This window comes from Chaetodon auriga, chromosome 17 (genome assembly GCF_051107435.1).
Source record: "Chaetodon auriga isolate fChaAug3 chromosome 17, fChaAug3.hap1, whole genome shotgun sequence".
Lineage (NCBI taxonomy): Eukaryota > Metazoa > Chordata > Actinopteri > Chaetodontiformes > Chaetodontidae > Chaetodon > Chaetodon auriga.
In genome coordinates, this window is record NC_135090.1 from 17,744,181 (window position 1) to 17,767,500 (window position 23,320).

Genomic DNA, 23,320 nt, shown 5'->3' on the forward strand with positions numbered 1-23,320 from the left:
GTTTTCAAGGCAGTCTTAAAATATTCAGCAACGTTAATGTGTTTTGAAAATGCCAAATCTCTTGATCACTGAATATTTCATTTTGGAAACTCTTCAGCTGTGTCTGCAAGCCGCCGCACAGACGACTAAGTGCTGATGTGACTTTAAATTCAGTCTGACTTGATGTTGGAATAGAGTAATCGAGGCTGAAAATGAGCAGGAAATAAGATATTGAGCAAGACGGATCATAGAGGACGTTCAACTTTTCCTAATTTAAATCTAATCTAACCCAAACCAACAAAGCATGGCGCCGAGGAGATAGCATTAGAGTCTCCTTTCCGCTACTAAGCAACTTTTATGATGAGGAATATACGCAGTCTTAAAACTTGGTAAACTCTCCTTGTGATTTGTGGTGAAAAAGTTAAGAGTGTGCAGAGTTTTGAAACACCTGGGACGTAAATTTGTAACAAGCCCATAAACAGACTTTCATGAAACATTGAACAAAACCCGGAGCACAATTAGTGTCATGCGGCGTATTGTAAATTTTGGATGTGCATGCTGTTGTGTGCCTTTAGCACGAGATTCTCTGCGGCTTTTTATCACATCCTGTATCAGCACATTACACATCTCGCTGGCTAAATGGTTACAGCAACACAACAGGCTGCTTTCAGAGCGATTCTGCTGTCGGAGGCCATTTAATACCCACAATGACAATGGCTACTTAAGATACATGAGTTTGCCAAAAGTATATAGACATGTCCGTTTTTCATACTCAGCCTGGGGTTGTTTTTCAGTGTTTTGTTCCCATTAAGGGAAGTTTTAATGCTACAAAATAATAATTATATTTTGCCCGATGGTTTGGCTTGTGACCCCTTACAACGACCTGCAACCCATCATCACAAGCAACACAACTATCCAACTTTTGAATAAGAAAACAGCAAAGTTAAGACTGAAGACCACATAAAAACACAACTTAAACACAACATAACGCACACCCTCTTATGACCCATTGAAGGGGCCCTGAGACCTGGGGGGGGGGGGGGTTGTGTTGCCCTGTTCCAGCATGAGAGTCAAGTCAAGAAATCATCTTCCCGGTTAGGTTTGGTTTCCGAGCCGTGACCTGAACCCCGTCCAGCAGCTCGGGGATGAGCAATAACGCTGTATTAATTATCCGTACTGGCAACAGTATTCTTAGAAACTGTACATAATGGACATTTACACAAACTCATGTGGTTAAATGTTCTTCTTTATGCAACAGCATCTCAACATATGGTATTGGCAGTTTTCTCATAAGAATGTTGGCAAAAGTATTTCTATGGGCAGTTGTATATTTCATGCTAATTAGTATTTTCAGAATCTGTACATAATGTACATCTACATAATAGATTTTTTTTCTGTATCCTGCTTATCTCGACTCTTCTGTGCCACTGCTTCTGCTGTTTTTGCTTTTTTTAATACTTGCTGGCTGTAACGACTTAATTTCCCCGGTGTGGGATCAATAGTCTTATCTTATCTCATCTCATCTTATCTTATCTTACCCAGCCCTTATCAGCAAATCAGTGGCTGACCTCTCTCATGCTTTTGTGGCTGAATGGCAGCAAATCTCTGCAGCCAGGCTCCCAGATCTTGTAGAAAACACTTAATGGAAGAATGAGGGCTGACACAGGCACTTATTTAACTTCATGTATGGGTGTGTCGCTCTGGTGTCCACATACTTTTGGCCATGGAGGGTGATGCTGGTTCAAAACTGCCTTGATCAATTAGTTTGTTTGTGTTGTGTGACTGAAGTAAATTAACATGTTAGCTTAGATCCAAACTGACCCTTTGAAATGCAAAAACAGGCCCAGATTAAAGAAAAATTACTGTTATAAAGTTGTATTGTTTGACTAAAATATCTTCATCACAACGTGTTTGTTAATGTACAAAACTGAACGGTCAAACATATGCAGTTATTCTGCTGTCAGGCAAAAACCCAGTAACTTCTCAATGAACCGTCTAACAGTGTGTGTGAGTGTTAATATGCATGATGAGTGTGTGTGTGTCTTGTTATCAGCTCTCAGTGAACAAGTGTCACTTAGAAACAAACTCTCCTTCTTTGATTTTTCTCTTTCACCCATCAGCAACAAGCCACCTTGTCTCCTAAAGACCCATCCGCGTTTTAATTGCTTCCCCTTTGACAAACAAATAAACTTGCCGCCGCTGTAATCCTGGCCTGTCACTGTGCTCATCCATTTTAATATCGGCTCTCCACCTCGGGTGCTCCATCAGCTGCATTTGCGTGTTCGCGCACTGTGTGTGCGCGTGGATGTTCGTGGCGGCGGCGAATGATGATGGAGTGAAGAAGTGAGGGATGGAGAGGTTCCCGGGTCACAGATGTGTGGCGGGAGAAAACTCGGCGCCGCCGAACCGTAGCGGCAGCAGTTGTAGCAATGCTGACTCTAAAAAAACCAAATGATGGACGGGCTGGTGTGTCAGCAGGACTAATACAAACATCCGTCAAAGGCCCATTCCTCCACTCCACTGGATGCTGGACGCAGCCGCTGGAGGAGGGCGGTAGATCAGGGTTGGAGGCCATATTTCTGCTGTTCAGACAAGGTCCGAAAAACCCACAGCAGCAGCTCCACCAGCATCTATGAGAAGAGAGCCCTTCCAAAACATCTGATGCTGCCTGATGAAGACGTCTTGAGAAGCTTTTCTCACCAAGCTTTACGGATCACTTCACTGTTACACCCGTGTGTGTCGTGGGAGTGCGACTGCTGTCACGTAACAAACACTTCTGTACATTTCACGGTGTGTGTCTGCTGCTGTGTGTTACTGACCCAGTGTGGCGTAGTAAAAGGGGAAGTCTCCCAGGTATCCGGAGTACTGCGGCAGGGCGAAGAGGCCCCCAGGGTGGCTGTTCCACATCAGGCTGCTCCGGGAGCCGTGCTCCAACACGCGGTCCTGGATGATCTGCACGCGGAAACAGAAAGAAACACACTTCAGACTCCAATTCAATGAGTTTCATTTGCGTTCAGTGTCAAGGGCCTGACGTTTTCCTATGTCACAGTTCAATTAAAATGCTAAATCATTAATAGGAAGATGCAACAAAATAACAACTCATTATGGGAGACATGAAAGTGAACCCTCTGGTTACTGTACCTTAGTTCCTTTGTTTCTGTAATTCTGTAATTCTGCTGTCTACTCTGCACATAAGCCACCTATTGGTCTATATCTGTCTCTCATCTGCTGCTCTTCCTGAAGTGTTTTTCCTTTTATTAACGAAGGATCTCAGAATACAGATTTTTGGGGTAGAAAATTTTGAGATAAGCTCCTTCAGTGCTTCAGTACTGTAATTCTATAAATTCAGGTGGGGAACTTGCAAGAAAGTGATATAAGAATGATCAAAATCCAAACAGCAGAGGCTGAAATATCCTGATTTACAGTCCCTAATATGGGTCAACTCCAAAAGCACTGGATCCTGCATTGCCCATAATGCAACCCGATGGCGTCTTTTTAATAGATGACGGGTGAAACTCCATTAATCACTCGTGTGGACAATCAATCATCCATAAAAGAAATGTTTCCAAATGTGCTGAATGCAGTCCACTGTGCTGAATCACGTGCATATGAGATGATGCTCATTAATCAACAATCTACCTAAAAGAAGTTGTGGATGCTGACAAACTGTGTGGGGGGGAAACAATCCAACTTTGAGGCTTTTCAATGGGGACTTGAAAGGAATCCACAAAGATCTGTGCTGCTTTGACAGCCGCAAAGCAATTAGCGGACACGCTGTGTGTTTCCAGGATCAAACCTGTGCCCTTTTAATTACAGCAGGGTCTCCACTCTTCAGGCCACTCGGCCATTTGTAGGGCTACAAAAGAGCTACAACAACAAAGACAAAAACTATGTTTGAATAGTGTTTGGCTCAGAAAAATCTGAAATGTTTGTGTTGATAAAGGAACAAACGTTTGCCTTTCACATTATGGTGGATGAAATATTAAGGATTTGATCAATGAGCCTTGTAATCACACCTATAAAACATTTCACACCGCGAAATGAGTTTTCACACACACACACACACACACACACACACACACACACACACACACACACACACACACACAGCCAAGAAGCAGACAGTCATAAATGTGAATGAACACCAACACGGCTGATGCTCCAACTTCCAATGAGCTCATTTCAGTTCAGGATGACATTCAGAGCGTTATTCAAAGCCCAGTCGATGAATTAGAGCGGCTGAAAAACAGATAGACAAGTGAGTCTGTGAGAAGTCTTTCCAAATGTTTGCTTTGTATCACCTCAATAGCAGCTATTGATTGTGTCAAGAGCGAACCGCTGTAGCACAAAGCCGCGCTGAAATAAATCCATGTTACTGTGCAATATTTCCTCCGCAGACAAACCCGACGGAAGCCGAAGGCATCAGCGCCGGCCAGTCCCGCAGAGACAAAGCCATCAGCCGTATCTGAGCACCAGTCAATCAGGCCTGCCCCGATCCTTCCTGCGCCCAAATAGAGCAGTCAGTCAAACAGTCGGACATGAGAATGGCCGCTATATTCCTCAGCTGCAGCTCGCCGTCGGGCCTCGGCCGGGCGGCCAGAGAGGGGAGAGATATTGCTGCTGTGCCCTTGAGCCATGCTAAATTGCTTCAGTAAAACAGACACAGGTTTGTGGCCGTGCTTTACGGCTCGGCCATTGGATCGGCGGCTACATGGGAAGAGGTGAGTCAGGCGGGCCGAGCGGCTGATGGCTGTTTGAGTTGTAAAAAAAAAAAAGGTAAATGATACACCTGGAGGGGGTTTACTGTAATAATACTGACAAAGCAACATAAAAATTCATCAGGAGGAGGCGGGGATGTGACGAAAGAGAGAAAAAAACGGCACCGCGCGAGGCTTTTTTCTAACTTTCCCCGAGGGCAGTCGATAACCATTTGCCTCAGCCGAGCAGATTAACTCGGAATCCGTTAACTTCTCTATAAAAACACTGCCTGCCACCTTAAAAACCCCGAGCCCCTACACCTTATGAGGGGCAATTTTGCTCGCTTGGCTGCAGCTCCTCCCCCGTCGGCAGCCCTCAGTCGGGACATGATGGACGACTCAATCTCACCCCAGAACAGCCACAATCAACCAATTAGAGCATGATAGATAAATCCTGCTTCTCTCTGTGAGCAGCACACTGTGAGCTCGGCTTTAATAGGTGAGTTTAATAGGTGTACCGGCTGCACGGGCCCGCCGAGTATTGACCTTGTGATTGGTCGGAGCACGTCCGCTTGCTGACAGGAAACGCCGCATGATAGGCTGAACTGGCGTTTCCTGTTCGCTCGCCGACTTCGTGCGCACAGTTTGGAGTGGATGTGGGAAGTCAATAAGGGATGTTTGTGAATGTCTGTGAGGAGATTCAATCTGTCAAGATGTTTCAGTGTGTGCGCGCGTGTGTATCATCACAGATCTGCAGTGAGGAGGAAGAGGAGGAGGAGGAGGGCGAAGCCTCGACAGGATGAATAAACCATATCGCTCGTTATCTCATGGGCTGCCACGGCAACGCCATTTACATGTGTCACCCCCACTCCTCCTCACCCCTTCTCCCACCACTCTTTTTACAGGACAGTCAGTCAGGATTAAACGTTCAGCCTTTGCTGTATTCAACGAACACACACACACACACACACACACACACACACACACACACACCGAGGTTTTGGCAGTGTCACCTTGCTCTTTAGTGCAGAGTGACAACATGTCAGTGAGGTTATGCCCGGGTTGTGCCACGTGTATCTGCGCTGACACACCTTGACATATGGAGATGTGTGTATGAGACTCTGCATGTGTGTGTGTGTATGTATGTGTGTGTGTGTGTGTGTGTGTGTGTGTGAGACAGGGCTAGATAACAAACACACCCAAGATACAGAGCTCGCTAAAATCTGACTCTAGACACTGACACAGCCTTGACACATCATGTGTGTGTAGGCGCTTGTGTGTGTGTGTGTGTGTGTGTGTTTGTGTGAAAGCCTAATTCAGATGTAAGATTTGGGACGTGATACCATAAGTACGATTGCAGCATTGAGGGATTTCTGCTCCGAGGCTTTAGCGACGCAGTGAGAGAGGAAATGAAATGCGTGATGGGATACTCGGGTGAGAGACGAAGCAGGAAGAAGACGACATTTGTATCCACAGCGTGAAGCCAGCAGTAAGCCCAGGTGTTATCCCTGCATCTATAAACAACTTGTTTAAACTGAATAATGAGGGTCGGGGATTGGATGGATAAATTGTTTTTCCAGTCACAAATTTTTCTAAACTGGATTGTTGTTCGCAAAGTGGATGCGGACGACAATATGAGGTCAGAGCAAGGAGGGAGGCCTCTGAACTTAAAGCCTGAATCTCACCTGATTTACACCTGGAATTAAAATCTGTATCCACTTTATCTGAGTAACAAACAATCTGATCTTGCCTTTGCGTTCACGGCAGGTATTTTTAATGTGTTCTTTATCTTTAGGTGCGTTCATGGCACAGAACAGTTGCACGATCAGTAATTAGAGGCCTGTCTCTTTCAGTCCTCTCGCTTGCTCGAACTCTAAATTTGAACAATCGTTACACTTAAGATCTGAACACAGGAAGCATTTACACCTTGCATTAATCTGCATTTCCCCTTATCCGGATAACACGTCCGAATACAGATCCCATTTTAATACCAATGGCGTCATTTGAACATGACATATTTTTCTGCTGTTTGTCCTTCACCAACAACAGCAGCTGAGGTTGGCGTGGATCCAACAGCGATCAGTTTTCATGGAGGGAGAAAAATATTAATCCATCCATTAAAACTTATCAAAACACCCACACTGCAGAGTCTACTCCACCCTAATGAACCTGCCTCGAGCTCTGCGATGGCGGCCGATTCAGTGAGAAAGTATGCAAGGTTTGAACCCAACCTCTCCCTTTTCATTCTTCACAACTACTTCTGCCGAGTGACGAGTGCAACACCTTGAAACTGTCTGAAAGCGTGCTCTGTTATCCCCATTTCATTTCATTATCGCATCTCGCTCCTCTCTGTGATGGCAGGCTTTTTGCCCTGCCTTTGAGTGTGGCCATTTGGAACAGCTATAAACACTTTTGCCTTGAGACATGGTTGGATGACACACCACATGAACTAGTTTCTTTCAACCATACCTCGGCCGTTAGCCATATTTTGGACGGTTCTGAACACACAAATCATAAAAAAGGGACTATGGGGACATGAAAGCATGCCACTGGGGCTATTTGTGAAGTTTCTACTGACTCCAAAGACCAAAGAAGCTTCTTCAAACTTCCTGAAAGCTCAGCGTCACTTTTGGAATACACTCCAATTGATCACCTTTGTTCTCTGAGAAGGAAAAGGTTTTTAGGCGCCTTTCAAGCCTCCTGTGGGGGAGTGTTTAATATTCATAAAAACAGGTCTGGATCCTCCAAATGAGCCAGCAAAATTTAGCCAAGCTTACCCTCTTCTCTGCTGCCCATGAGCAAGATACTTAAAGCTGAACTGCTTCATGAAAAGCTACTACAAACAGTCTCTTTGACTACAACCTCTACTAAATACCACTGGTGCCACTACAAATATCACTACCATTAAAGATGATTTTTACAATCTACCAACAATAACATTACAGAAACTGTGCTAATATATTGGACACTGCAGCATGATAAGCACATAAAGGGAGTCACAACTTAATTACAATACCCTGTTTGGTCCACACATAACAAAAAGCAGCTTGTGAGAAATTCTCTGAGCTCATGTGCCGAAATGTCCTTTTTGCTTTCTGTCTGCCCTTCTATTTTGCTTTTATCCTGCTATCAAACAGACCAAAAAGAGGCCTGAGAATGAAGCGAAGATTGCAGTAAGTCTGCCGTGACTCTGCAGCCCTCTGAGAGAAAGGCCGGTGATGGGGGAGCAGGAGAGAGGAGGGCAGGGCGGCCGGTTGTGTTCATGTGTGCTGTGAATGCTCACCTCCAGCGTGGTCAGCACTATCTTCTCCACAGAGGAGAAGTAGGCCTCCCACAGGAACTGAGTCTGCTGTCGGAGGGACAGGATCTTATCCTGGTGGATGGAGCGCACAGTGGTCGGGATCTGCGAACGACAAACAGCAGTCAGTCAGCATTCAGTACCGATGCGGGACAGGAAGATTAAAATTGGTCCCAGAGATACACTCAGGAAATTGGCATCAACAGATAAAGGCTGAACTGTGGGCTGAAGCAGATATTGCGAGTTTTTTGGAGTAGTCCTTGAGGGCAAGTCCAATTTGAGTCACGGGTTTTAACAAATAAACTGCAAGTCAAGTTATAAAGCTTTCAATTATTGGCCTTTGAACATTTCGGCCTTTGAACATTTTGCTTACAGGAGCGTTACTGGAAAACTGTAGTTTACGTGGCTGAGAGTCCTTTTTCTGAATAGGCCAAACAGTTGAATACTAAAGGTGTGTTTCCATCTACGGTCTTTTATTTTTCCAGGATGTTACGAGATCAAAAGACAAGAAAAGACCTCACAATGAGGTCCAACTTAAGGTTTCTAAAGCTTTTAACCGCACGACGAGGGCTTCCTCAGCAGATGGAGTTCTCAGTTGTCGTCTCTTCTCCACGCTTGCTATCACGTAGTAGAAACTAAACTGTCTCCATGACACCTGAGCCATCTGCCGAGGAAGGCCACGAGACGCGTTTAATGTGGGACCTTGTGTTGAGGATGTTTTTGTCAAGCTGCCGTTTCCAAAGCCGAGAAATGAACCTTCAAGCAAAACCGATGTTTCTGCTTTCAAGAATCAGGTCCAGTCCTACAGCAGAGAAGAATTTGATGCTAACGTAGCAGCAGCTAACTTAGCTTAGCACAGACTAGAAGGAGGAAAATGAAAGACCACCGTTTTGTGATGGTTTATGCATGTAGTAAACAAGACAAGTTATCTTTGGACAGAGCCACGCTAGCTGTTGCTAGCTTTTCCGGTCTTTGTGCTAAGCTAAGCTAAGCAGCTGCTGGCTGTAGCCTTATGTTTAACAGACAGACACGAGAGCGGCGTTGATCTTCTCATGTAACACTGCTTGAAGCATATTTCCCCAAAATGTTAAACTTTTCCTTGAAAGTCTACAGTCCAGCCTTGCTTGCTAAGCAGGGCAAAGGATGCTATCTTTAAAAAGGCAGAATCCCAGAGGAAATCCTGCACATTTACAGAAGACGAATATTTGATTTTATTCCAGGGGATGAAACACACAAGGAATTTGCGAACAATAATAGCAAAAGCAGCTATCATCATCAAACTGTATTAGAGGAGAAAAGCCAAAATGCTGCAGCAGCCATTCGGTGAACACTTTAGTACTTTTATTTGATCTGTGTACTTAAGTTCTTATGTGAGTTTATTTGTCATGATAAAGGGGAATAATGCAAATCGGGCACTCTTAAGTACACACTGTGTGTCCTGCTAAGTGAGGAAATAAATACGCTGTACTGCTTTAAAGAGTAAAGACTTCTCCCGTGCAGTACAGGTACCCCACATTTAATGAAAAATATACTATACATACATATGTATACATATATAGTATATATAGACTGTATGTTGTGTGCATCTTGGCCCATCTTATTGCTGTAAAATGCATAAATCAACAGACTGATCCGGGATGGCTCAGGCACACTGGCGCTGCAGAGTGAGCTCAGATGGAGCTCCCACATTATAAAACTCAATGTCAAACAATATTATTACACACTTCATTCAAATTAAGATTTAATGGGCATATAATTACTTTTTCCCCCATGAAGTTCAAGCAATTCCAGCCAAATCCATTTGCTCATTCTATTTATTTGCGCTCTCATTTAACAATGTGAGGATTTGAGTGACATTTTCAAGGACTTGGTATTCTGCTTGAATAGCTGACAACCCCTCCGCTGGAAAACAAAACCGGATCATGGATTATATGGGTGCCGAGAGCGCGTGTGCTCAGGATATCATCAGTCGGAGAGAGGTTTTTGTGTCAGGTGAGGGGCAGCAGCTGCTTCTCTGCCTGATGCTCTGAGCCGAGCGGCGTCTTCGGGCCGTTACCTGCAGCAGGAGCCTCTCGTCGCCGATGACTGCGGCTGTGTTCCAGTCGATGATCTCGGAGAAAGGCAGCTCCCAGCCGTTACTCAGCATCACCGGCACACACGCCGCCTGAAACACACACACGCAGAGGGAAGCTTGGGTACGATTCTTTGCAAACACAATCACAGCTGCGGCTAATTGATGCTACATATTGATCCTGCTTATTAAAGCTGCAATATTCAGCTTTTTTCATATAACGCTGCAAAGGCTGGACTGTATTATAATTGATCGGTCCTTGTGTTCCTAAATTTGGTTAAATTGGATTTTCTTTGATTTTCAAGGGTTTCAAGTGGTGCGATGTGGACGTATCATACATCAAAATTACTAGTGAGACTTGCAGCAGGAAAGCAGGGACGTCACACCAATGACACATGCAGAACAAGGCCTATTACAGCTGCCAGCTTTATCAGCTACAGCCCGGACGCCGTTTCAGAGGAGAAATCTCATCAAAGGGCTGAACTTTAATAAGTGAGAGGGAAAGCAGCTGCGACAAAATGATCACGCTACAGACTTAATTACAATTATTAGTCCTAATTATATGAGAGACACTGATCCTTTTGGATTGTATCCTGACACATTTCTAAATGGCAGAAATTCCAATTTTCAGAGTGGAAATGACCAAACTGCAGAATGGACCTAAATCTGTATCAAGACATTTTTTTTGGCCACTTGGGGGCAGCAGAACACGACATAAACACAACATTAATGAATTATGATGTTATAAAGTTCATGTTGTGAATGTGTTGCAGAACATTAAACATTCAGGACTTGTGTTTCTGGCCACCTGACGAATCTGACTCCAGTACTTGACCCTCTTTTAGCTTCGTTTTCGGTTGAAGGAAATATCTGGCTGCTAAAAGTTCACCAGCTCGTTGCTAACTCCTTCTATATGTTTGGTGCTGGGCAGGTAGCGTGCAGTGGTTTTTACACTGAAAACAGCTGCCTGCTGCTGGAAACTACTGATGAGAGCATTGAGAGTGAACCAAAATATGAAAGCGGCAGGAGTTAACACCAAAATAATTAGCTTAAAAATGCTAAAATGCTCATTAGCGCTGAGGGGAGCTGCAGAGTCTGTTGATAACTGTGTGAGTTCACACTTTCACATTACACACAGTCATTTCACCAATTCTTCATATAAAAACAAACTGGGTGCAGCTTTAATTTTACATAAGACGTACGCACATACGACCTCAAATGTGACCTAAACATGCGCTGAACATGTTGCATAGTTTAAATTTAAGATCAAACATGAGCTGAGCACAAAGCAGCTTAGCAATCTGACAGACAGAAATAAGCTTGAACGTGCAATCTAGATAAGCAGGCAGGCAGCGAGTCGCCACAGATAGCGAGGAATTCAGTATAATGACGACTGATATGAAAAAATAAAAAAATTTGCCGCCATTTATTGGAGAGCAGATCAAAAAGAGCGAGTGAAAATAACAGTTCAAAGTTGGGACCGAGCTGCAGATGTACAAACAGGCAGAAAACATTTATTCACTCTGCTGTTAACACTCATGAACCACAAGAACTCAAACATGCACAAAAGGAATTTCTTGATTAGCCGTTTAATAGTTCTGTTTCTGATTCTGTTTGTGTTTATCTGATTACAAAAAATGTCTGAATCATTTATGAGCCTGAAAAATCAGAGAAAAACACCCAGTCTGCTCGGATTGTTCGCTCGCTTCATCCTGATCTGATGGCCTCTTGTCTTTCTACAGCTGCACCTGTTGACAAGCCGAGTATTAAAATAAGTCGAAAGTTAATTAGTCGAAAGGAGCGAGCGGGAGGGATGATAAAAGGAGGAGAAAGGGGGAATTAAAATAAGATTAAACGTCAGAAGAAAGTGGATAAATATATGTAAAAAAAAAAAGATGAAAAGAAGGGAGGTGGTGAGGCTGAATGTGACCTTTGGCAGAGGAGCGGTGGAGGGATGGAGGGGTGAGAGGAGAGGCAGAGGGAACAGCTGGTGTGTGTGTGTGTGTGTGTGTGTGTGTGTGTGTGTGTGTGTGTGTGTGTGTGTGTTCGTGGTGGGAGTTTGATGTAATGACGGCTCTGTCACTCCCAGGTCATAAAGGTGTCAGCTAAACCAGAGCAGGCCCTCAGGCTCTGCTGCCGTCTCCTCCGCAAACACACACTCACAAAACCACCAGCACACAATCCCATGCACACACACACACACACACACACACACACACACACACACACACACACACACACACACACACACACACACACACACACACACAACCTCAGGCGTACACACACTCACACAGGGCTGACCTCTATTAGGAATTGCTTTCTCATGCAAAGACCAAAGCCTGTAAATACTCTTCCTGCAGACGGTGCGAGTCGGTGGATGGAGCAGACACATGAAGAAAAGAGGAGAGAGGGAGGAGGAGAGAGGAGGGAGAAGGCACATTTTCCTCCTGAGTGAAGTGCGCCGTGATGTGTGTGTGGCAGCTGATAGTGAGATAAGCGCACTTCTGTGGCTGCACTCTGCGGACGGCCGTGCGTGGTGAGGAGAGGTAAAGGACAGTGCAGGAGTGATGCAGTGCAGCTACAGAAATGGATGAACGGGGGGGGGGGGAAGGAGATGTGGAGTGTGCTGATTTCAAGAGGAGCGAGTTAAGTGGAGGTAAATGCAGATCTAGTGTTAGAAAACGACTCTAGATGGGTGGAATTTACTTCACAGGTTATTATGGTACATGCAGTAATGTTATGTGCAGCTCTTTAAACCCCTAATCTGGCTTCATCTACACTGAAACATGACAAACTATATATTATTTGAAAGCACAAAACCTCACGGATCTGTCTTTAGAAACCATTTTAAGATCCCTATACTGCTGCGACAACAATTTATCGTTTGTAACTGGAGTTCTTGCAAAACTATTTTACCATCTTTGTGGCTGTAAATTCACTATGCGAGGGTCCCTCTTCTGTGCAGCAGTTTATACAATAACAGAGGAGGGTAAAATAAAAGCGGACGGTGCAACACAGCTAATAAGATATGCTAATTTCCTGCATGGATCCGTTCCCTTAAAGGTCAGCACTGTGGAGACAGTTTGCTATTGGCGATCCACTGAGATGAACTGATTTCACAGTGAAATTCAGCAGTTTTAAAGGCTCCTCATTCTTACTCTTTCCCAGCGAACTCAAAAGAGCTGTCTGTCAGAAGGAACCACGATCATGACTGTATGAAAATGGTGTTTTGAGCATTAATCATTTAACATTTGGGTGTGTCATTATTTGAGCTTGTGCACAAAAATTAGGTTTTGTTAGGGGGCTAAACATCTATAATATAAGCCTTTGTTACAGTCATGGGGGTAATAACTACATAGAAATTAGGCAATGATGGCTGCTCAGCTGACACTTGATCGAAACGATTGTTAAATTACAAACAAAATCAAGAGTTTTCTTACGCATTTCTATTCTTCCAGCAGCTCCTTGATAATTTCACTGTCTGCAATTTTCACAGTCAGTCAACAATTTAACAGCTCATCGGCAAAATAAATCCAGTGCCACGAAGTAAAATACAGTTTAGAGGCAGGAAGAAGCAGCTAATCTTCTCAGTGAAGGTCTGGTTTGTTTATATTCATTACACTATTAGTCCGAAAATTAAGGTGGTAATGATTTAGTGATCCGTTAATGCTAGAGGTAGCACCATTAAAACAAAAGCTAAGTGGGAGGTTGAGTGTGGGAAGGGATTCGTTTTCTTCCCAGTAATATTGCTGGTAGGCATGAATTTAAAGCGTGTGCGCTGCTCTCTCATCACTGTGTGTGTGTGTGTGTGTGTGTGTGTGTGTGTGTGTGTGGTTGTGTGTGTGCGTGTTGCTTGTTTACCTGCAGCGCCTCGAGGAAGCGAAAGGAGCCCAGTCGTCTGCCGCGGGGCACCAAACAGAAGGTGGAGTTGTGCAGCATCTCCTTGTAGTCGTACCTGCAGAGAGAGAGACACACACACACACACGGGATGAGTTCACTGACCTAAAGAAGAATGTAATGCAGCAACATGCTTAAAACACATGTGCAATTAGAAGAACATGTACAGCACATTCCTGTGGTGTCAGCTATTTGTCAACACTTAAAGGAAAATTGCGAAACACAACCTGCTTCTGAGCCACTTTACTTGGAGGTCAAACTGGACTTAAGCAGATTTCACCTTCGTCTTCTCAGCTGGGGTTTGTTTCCTTCCCTGTTTGACTCCTTTTTAGTGGTGTTTGTGAGGATTTTGCTTACAGAAACGATACCCAAAACGCACTGAAATATGATCCAATTTCTAAGAAATCGTTTTTTATAGCTCCTTCTGCTTCCGTTTCTTCTTCTTCTTTTTCCCTTAACAGCTTCTCCATCCAAAAGCTCCATCTCCCTCGTTCCTCCTTCTCTCCTCCTATCTCACAAACCACATGCTCCCTTGCACGCCCCCTCGTCTTCACTCGCTACCTTTCTCAATCCCTCTATCTCTTAAAGCAGGAGGCCGACGCTCCTTCCCTACCCCCCCCCCCCCCCCCCCCCAGCTCCTCTTTCTCCTCCTCCTGCCTCCTCATCCGTCTATCTCTCCAGCGAGGTGTGTCTTATTGCTCTCCAAACAGGGTGATCAACCCTGCCAGAGGTAATGAGCTGAGAGTGACACCTGCTTCCACCACACAGCTGGCTCTGTGTGTGAGTGTGTGTGTGTGTGTGTGTGTGTGTGTGTGTGTGTGTGTGTGTGTGTGTGTGAGTGAGAGACAGAAATAGAGTCAGTGTGTATCTGTGCATCAGTCTGCATGTTCATGTTTGCATGCATGCTGCTTTTCTGTGTGTTACCACGAAACAAGCCATGTATGTGTAAGTGTGTATGCTGTATTATATTACGATGTTTGATCTCTTTCATAAAGTATTTATACTCACACACACACACACACACACACACAGGACTAACAAATGCAACCTAAAAGCTAACATGCTAACCAGCTGCACAGAACCAGGTTTAATTGATTTCACTTTTTACTGTCACTAATAAATAGCCTGATTTGAGATGTTTAAGATGTGCATTTTCACCCAAAAATTACATTTCCTGCTGCCAGAAGATGTATCACAACCAACTGCTGTGAACTATATCTTGTTGCAACAATGACAGCTCAGAAAATGTGTTTTATTAAATATGAAAATGGAAACCGGGTGACAGAATAAGTCACATTATAATTATGCAAATTAAAAATAAACAAACATTAAAAATTTAACACGTCAGTGTCTGTGCTCTATTTTTAAAATCAGTTTACTTAGATGTTATTGTACAATTAATTTCTTAAATTAGATTAAAAAAAATGGACATAATGAGACCTAAGGGTTGTTCAGGTTGGAGGTTAAGAGACTGGTGAGGCAGAAAATCATTTCTCATTTAGCCAGTCTCTAGAAGAAGGTGACGACACACACACACACACACACACACACACACACACACACTCTACTTGTAGCTTGTACAGAAGTAGTGTGATGGTGATTGCTGATGCTGCCTTCAGTGTGTGCTTGTGAATTAGGACGGAGCTGACGGGGCAAAGCTGGGAGCCGAGCACTATGTTCTCACGCACGCACGCACGCACGCACGCACGCACGCACGCGATGGTGATAGCTGATGTTGCTGGTGAGATGCTGCCTCGTCTCTGCTTTAGCCGAGCTCTAATGAAGTGTCGGGACATGACAGCATGTGATAAAATCCCACCCTCACTCGCACCTACATGCATAATGTTCTGTGTGCAGCACATTACAGTTATCATGCACGCACACACACACACACCCTGGCAGACACACACGTGGCGTGAACAAGCGACAGCTGCACGCCCTCACATTGACGTTCCGTCACCTTTCGATGGAGACGAAGAAGCTATCGTAGCCCATATTTCCACACCAGCTGTCTGCCTGGACGGTGTCTGTCTGTGCGTGTGTGTGTGTGTGTGTGTGTAACAACCCACAAAACAGGCGAGCATGTGACGGCAGCGAACATCAACGTGTGGATTTAACACGCAGTGGCCCCATAAAGCCTTTTATCTACCCACTGCTCTTTCATGTGCGTCAGATCTTCTGTCTCATGTATGTTTAATACAACACAAGTGTTTTCTATTTGTCTCTATTTGAACTAATCTGTCACGGGACGAACTTCTTAACTTCTCCTCTCAGTTCTTTAATGTTTAAAACCCATTAGGGGACATTTCTGCCTCTGTCTCTCTCTCAAACAAACCCCTGTTGGCCGGGACATGGCTGCTGGAAAGGCTGCAGCACACGGGATTCACCTGCTGTGCACCTTAACCTTATTACAACTGGGATCGAGCCGGAGACAGACACTTCTTCCTTTTACGAGGGAGTGTTTGTGGTTTGGAAATTTGAATGAGGTGAAGAGGTCGCAGGAGGAGGCCGACACAAGGACGTCCCCCCGCTGTGTAAACCCACCTTCACCTCCCGCCTCCCTGTTCCTTCTCCCAACCCCTCTTCCTTCCCTCAGACCTCCTGCTGGTTTGCGCTTCACGCAGGGTTCAGAGGCCACAGCTTGCTTCCGCTATCTTCTCCTTCTCTACTTCTTTTGCTCCTCCTGTTTGTGCTCTGTTTCGTTCCTGTGACCTTGAGCTGGCGGAGGAAAACCACCGCTGAGCGGGCCTGCAGGCTGCGATGGCGAGCGTGTATTTATATTTTCCATTGTGGTGTATATATGAGCGTGTGCACGAGTGTGAAAGAACTGAGTGGGTGACAATTGAAGCAAGTCTACTTGAAGACTTATTCCACGTCTGGGGCAAAAACAGCGGGAAACAATGTGCAGCGTGCAGAAAACTTGAAGCAGACAGAAAGCAAAGGCTCATGTAATAAAGCTCAGATGACCTCTGCACATGCACCCTGCTGTTTCGCAAGCATCTGAGCGCGAGTGTCAGCACAACCAACCAAGAACGACTTCTCCGCCTATGGACATGTCCTACACCATTGCAGTGGCAACCTGTCATTAAGTGCCTTCATTTGCAGCAACTTCATTACATGGGATCTGAGGTTCATCCATGCAGACGGTGGGTGAAGGGGGATGAGAGAGGAGAGGGGCTGGAAACTGTATTTTTTAAAAAACAAACTGCCCAGCTCATGTTTTTGATAGCTGAAAGAAACGCCCACATCTCCATCAACCACCACACTGCTCCTAATGGCCTCTGGTGGAAGAAGTATTCAGATCCTCAGTACTGCTCACATACTCACAAAGTACCACCCTTTAAACTGCAGCAGTGATGTCAGCAACAACAATCTTTCATTCCACAGAGAAGCAGACAAAAACAGGCCTCTCATTTGTAGTCACTGATTGATTTTTGTCATCTATCATGACAACAGCTTTGAGCAGCTTTCTAGCTAATTACCGCTAACTCCATGCACCAGCTTAACACTTTCACGCACAGCTCATTTTTTATTGTTTCCGACTGACTCGTTTCAAAACAAAGACCATGCAGGAGGTGTCGTATCGTGCTAAAAGAGGCTAATGCTGCACGTCCTCGGAAACATCAGCATCCTAAAAAAGGAGCAGCATCGTTCCTGTATTGCAGATTAGCCACAGAAGTCTTGCTTTATTGTTTCTACTTTCAAACAATATATTGTACTTATACAAGAGACAGCGGAGGACGAGGACAAAACAATGAGTTTGGGAAATGGAAGTTTTGCTGGAGTTGCTGGAGTCTGAACTTTGGCAAAAACAAATAAAGAGGAGAAATAACGCTTTTTGCAGCATCACCTATAACTCCACAAAATAATGCAGCTCACAAATGATATCCTTGGCCTTGTAACTAGAGCTACAGCAGGCCAGCTAGCATGCTAACATTTTTATCTTAAATTGAAAGCAGACAAACACGCTGCTTTCATTCAAAAGTGCAATATCTCCCAGTGAAATGCAGCGAAGCAGAAGCGTAAAGTAGCACAAAATGGAAACAGTCGACCTCAAACTTTAGCACACTGCTTGAGTAAATGTACTTTGTTGCGGCAGGCCAGATTCCCAAAGGTCCACAGTTGGCGGGCAGCCACCTGGTCTCTCTGGTACCATGTGGGCACCCAGCAGACGCCTGAATGTGGAGCTTCAGGGTGATGAAAACATAAAACCACCAGCAGCCTGAGTGTCTTCCAGGGAGCAGGAGAGAAAGAGATCCAATTTACTGCTTATTGAGACTGTTGTTACATTAGCCTCCTGGACCTCTCGCCTGTCTCCCTCTGCCACTCGCTCACTAATTTCTTTGTCTTCCAAAGTGTGTTTCTGTGTATGTGTGTGAGTGTCTGCAGGAGTGTGTGAAAGAATGGGTGTCTGGAGGTCTGCTGATGGCTGGAACAAAACCCAGGGAGGTGTTTCTTGTAGAGTACTGTGGTGGAGTTTATGTGTGTGTGTGTGTGCGCCCCAAAGAAACCCCTTTAGTAAAGTAGACTCATCAAATTATTAATTTATGATAAAAGAAAGCTTTAATTTCCTCTCACTGTGTCCTTCTGCACATGAGGATGAATGTGAACCTTAAGATGTGGCGGCTGCACATCAAAGAAATATTTATCGTTATGGATGTCACGGCGCAGATGTGCTCATTTGTCTGGTAAATAACTCCCAAACAGACTAAGGACAGATTCCAGCAGTAATTAAACAGGAGCCCCGTACTCCCCATAAACACAACTGTCTAAGTTGAAGCATATTGTTGTGCGTGTTCCCATGAGAGTGCGACAGATGTGCGGGCTAAGTGAGCTTGTGGGTAAAAAAAGGGGCATCACTGGCTCTTGACTAACTGAAATAGTGTGTTTGGAGTAGCAGTGTGTGTTTCTGTGTGTTTGAGGATGATAATGTGCGCGCACATGCGTATAGTGACAGATATGAGCTCCAGGGAGGAATCAGCAGTGTGTGTGTGTGTGTGTGTGTGTGTGTGTGTGTGTGTGTGTGTGTGTGTGCCCCCTTAACTTTCACCCTCTTTACTTTTTTACCCTGCAGCTGTGTGGAAAAGTGCGAGTCAGCATCTGCATGTGTGTATCCAGATGTGCGCCTTTACATTCTGCCCCTCCTCCTCCGCTGCCGTAGCGCCTGCTGTACACTCTGAAACTAATTTATTAGCCTAATTAGTGCTCATTAGCCAGCTTATGCTAGTTCCAATTAGCATTCTAGCATGGACTGACCCAGAGGTCCATCTGGCCAACAAACAGGCAAATCCATGACGACCCCGAGGTCCGTCCACACGCGTGGGGCCAATCTGTTTACGCCCACTAACAGGACTGTAAAGAGGATCCCGGGGAGCATCCCTGTCCTGCAGAGCTCAGCAGGTAGCTCGATATGAGAAACACAGCCGAGTGCATGAGAAGAGAACGATGTCACGGTGGCCAAAAGTTGGATGTAAAAATGTGTGGCGGCAGAAAGGGCAGCACAGGCTATGATGTGCACTGGATGAAAGTGACCACATGCGGTGCAGTATTTTAAGGTGCCACACAGCTCATCTATTGCAGACAGTGCTTCTAGTGAATCTGTGGGTTGAAGCACTTCATGAACAACTTTTAAATGTTTAAGACAGAGCTCACTGAGCTTTATCTGAGTGGAAACGCTTCAAAATCAAGTTTTCAAGAGTGGCTGGCTGCAAGAGGCTACAACAACACTGAGTTACAGAAAAATAATATGACAAAAACATATCACCAAATCAGACTTAACAAACGCAAAATTGTAAAATCAGAACTGAAAAACCACCAATAAGAAAAAAGATCACAGTCTAAAAATGAGCCAAACACAATGTAAAGACAGCCTGAGAGCCTGTCTTCAAACAATCAATTAATAAAGCAAACACATCCAGATTGGAATACACTCCATAACATTATTAGCTGCTGCATTGCAAGTGGCCAGCTGTTGTCACAGGTGTGGCGGCACAAACCAAGGGTTTGCGCAGGCCGCATCCGAACGCCGGCCGGCATCATCTGCGCGAGTGGACGACCGTGTCCCTGCATGCGTCGGTCCCATCGCTGCGAGCGCGAAACCATTAGCAACAACAATCCCCAACCTCTCTGAGCGTCAGCATCGATCCCCGTGGACGCGGCGTAAATAAGCGTTGATGTGAGAGCTGCTGACAGCCTGCGATGTTTTGACTCTGATCTTTGGGAAACAGGAGTGGCATATGTGGTTATTTGCATAATGAGTGGGGAAGTGAAAGCCAAGTGTTCGCTGGAGACGCATCTGAGAGGGGCTCTGATACCAGGTGTGAACTTGGAAGTCCACGCTGAGCGGATTTGAGCGGAACACGGATACATCTGGGTGGAAGATCTGAACGAGGACTTAATATGACAGCTCTTTCTGCCCCGTCAAGAACAATTTCTTGAGGGGAATCGCTGACTGATAGGCCCACAGTTATATCTGTTATTCTTTTTTCCCTCTCTCTCTCTCTCTCCGGCTCTCTTTCACTCTGTGAATACTGAGCAACTGCAGAATAACAACCCTCCAAACACCTTTCAAAACACAAAGCTCAGAATCAAAACCTGCTGCTGCATTGAGAAAACCTCTGATCGATAAAGGCCTCCTCGACGCTGGCGACCTGCAGCCGTCGTGGCTAATGTTCACAAAGTCTCCTCTGGCTGCCAATGAATGAGCCGTGTTTGTCGGGTTTTTGCCTGGAAAGTCCCGTCGACTCTGTGTTGCAGCAACCCGGGTTGAAAGAATTTCTAAGATGCCACGCTAGTTTGCATGGTTGTGCTGGATCCATATTACTATTCAAACGAGAGCGGGGCAGTAAGCGCGGCTGCAGGTGGTGCGCGTGAACCCCGTTAAGCCTAAATAAAAAAACATGTCCACACATACTCATAAAGACGGTGCTCATATACATGCAGACTCACACTCGCGCAAACTTCGGAATCAGTTCAAGTCAGCAGCCTGTTCTTTCCCCGCAGCTACCCATCTCCCCCCTTCACACGTGTAAGCCTGAATATTTTACAAATACCCCGATAACAAGAAGTCTTCCTGCCGCGATACTAATTCACTATGACGGCTTTATCCTTGCAATCTTTTCAATTTGTCCTCTCGCATTTTTTCCACTGCCAACAGATGGAGGCAATTTTTCAGTTACATTTAGTGTCTGTGCAGTAGTCAGAGTCCCCAAGTACACACGCACACACACACACACGCACACACACACACACGCACACACACACACGTACACTTGACTCTCCAGAGGATGGAAGTGAGGTCGATTCCAAACTCGGTGACACCTATTCCACACACGTATCCATGAGTATTTGGGGGAATTTGTTTTCATGGGCAGCTAGATGGCTGCAACAATCACACACACACAGGCGCACACACAGATACACACACACTCTGTCAGTGATTGGCGCCTCGCTGTGTGATCTTGCAGATGAGGGGTCCAGACTCTGTCGATGTTCACTGGAGACCAGCTGTGCCTCGCTCTGCACTTCCAGATGGCCCTCGGGACGTCTCGCTGTGCATGTTAGTGTGTGTGTGTGTGCGTGTAGATGCGTATGTGTGAGACAGTCTCAGATTTAGACATGTCAGGACATGCTCTGCGGCGGCCTCTTTTTAAACGCTGACACATTTTGTCATCAGAGCCACTGAAACGAGGAGCGCAGAAGAGGCCGGAGTTACCCCTCATCGAGATGTCCTTTCATCCGACACACACACACACACACACACACACACACACACACACACACACACACACACACACACACACACACAGATGGAATGCTTAAATTCGTCCATCCACATTGTAGTCGCTGCAGGCTCCTTCGTGACAAATCATTCTCCAAAATCTTAAAGAGTCTCAGTGCTGCACACTTTCTCACACACAAAACATTCAAGCTCTCACTCTTGCATTCACGTAAATACACACACACACACACACACACACACACACACACACACACACACACTCACTAACCCCCTTATTTTCAAAGCACCACCGACCATTATCAGGGTCCCATCTGCCAGCAGAGACCAGCTCCGCTCTCCTCCAATAGGTGAGTAGAAACTTAATCACGTCTAATTTCTTGTCTGCAAACACATTCTAATGTATTCCCTCTGAAGACTCCTCTAAATCAAAATATAAACCCGGTCCTGGAGCCACCTGGGTCCCCCCTCGGCACAACACCAACAATCAGCGAATGCTAAGACCCCACCCGCAGCAGCGCCACAACCATCAGAGCAAAAGGACGGCTGGGCACACAGAGGGCGGATGGGGGGGGGGGGGTGCGCTGTCATCAGTCAAGATTGCACCTCTGAAATGTCGGCTTTGCAGGAATTCGGAGAGGCAGGTTTCTTTTGAAACACGCGGCCGAGCATTGTTGGAGTCTGACTGAGGGTTTTTAAAGAAAGGGCTTCAGAGCAGCCGAGGTCAAGAGGCTTTAGACTGCTGCAAGAGGGGGTGACGTGAACTTGGACTCACTTAAAAAAAAAAAAACAACAACAACACGATGACTGGAGTTAAGTTTTCGCTTTAAAACAACTTCTCCAACCAACGACTGTGCTAAAATCAGTATTTATAGACAGCCAGCGGCATCATGTGACCTTCATTTGCTTCTTTTATTGGTGTGTGCTGTATATTTACTGTATTTCAGTTTATCCATAAAGAATCCTCCATCTCTTTTCCTCTTTCTCACACACACACACACACACACACACACACACACACACACACACACACACAAAGAGACTTAGACAAGCACGTACACAATCATTTGAGAGTGAGTTTGACATCAGCATCAAACACAGAGTATGTCAGCACCACATGACACTGGAGAGCAGCATGATGTCTGAGACAGCCAGCGCTCCCAGGGTGTGTGTGTGTGTGTGGGTGTGTGTGAGAGAGAGAGGCAGGAGGAACAGCTGTCAATCACAAACAGAGAGGGAAGCAAAGCGATACGCTACCCAGTGGGTTCATCAGTACCATGTGTCAGTCACACCCTGAGATCACATTGATTGTCTGTCGGCGCCCATCTGAGCGCGTGTGTGCGCGTGTGTCATGCGTGTGTGCGTGAGATAGCGTCAGTGGAGGAGGCGTATTTGGTCTTGAGAGAAATATCACGGGGAGCGGGATACAAAGGACAAGAAAAATAATGAGAAAGAGAAAGAGGACGAAACGTCCACCATGATGCAATTATGATTCAATTTAGATTCCTGCATCAATTATGCAAACATATTCAAGAGTCATGTCAAATATTGATAGGCTCTTCAACTTCTCAAACTGTATTCATTAAGGAGCCAAAACTTAACCCAGACTCTCTCATTAATCATGGATAGATGTCAGC

General features: G+C 45.3%; 1 protein-coding gene across 1 annotated transcript in view; it reads right to left on the bottom strand.

Annotated features, from left to right (window-relative positions):
• The window catches only part of ext1b (exostosin glycosyltransferase 1b), a 111,474-nt gene that overhangs the window by 19,710 nt on the left and 68,444 nt on the right, over positions 1–23,320 (bottom strand). Inside the window, exons 2-5 of the mRNA XM_076754226.1 lie at positions 13,910–14,003; positions 10,031–10,138; positions 7,960–8,079; positions 2,799–2,931 (exon numbers count right to left, since the gene is read on the bottom strand). Coding sequence (XP_076610341.1) covers positions 2,799–2,931; positions 7,960–8,079; positions 10,031–10,138; positions 13,910–14,003 — 455 coding nt within the window. The remainder of the gene's footprint in view (positions 1–2,798; positions 2,932–7,959; positions 8,080–10,030; positions 10,139–13,909; positions 14,004–23,320) is intronic.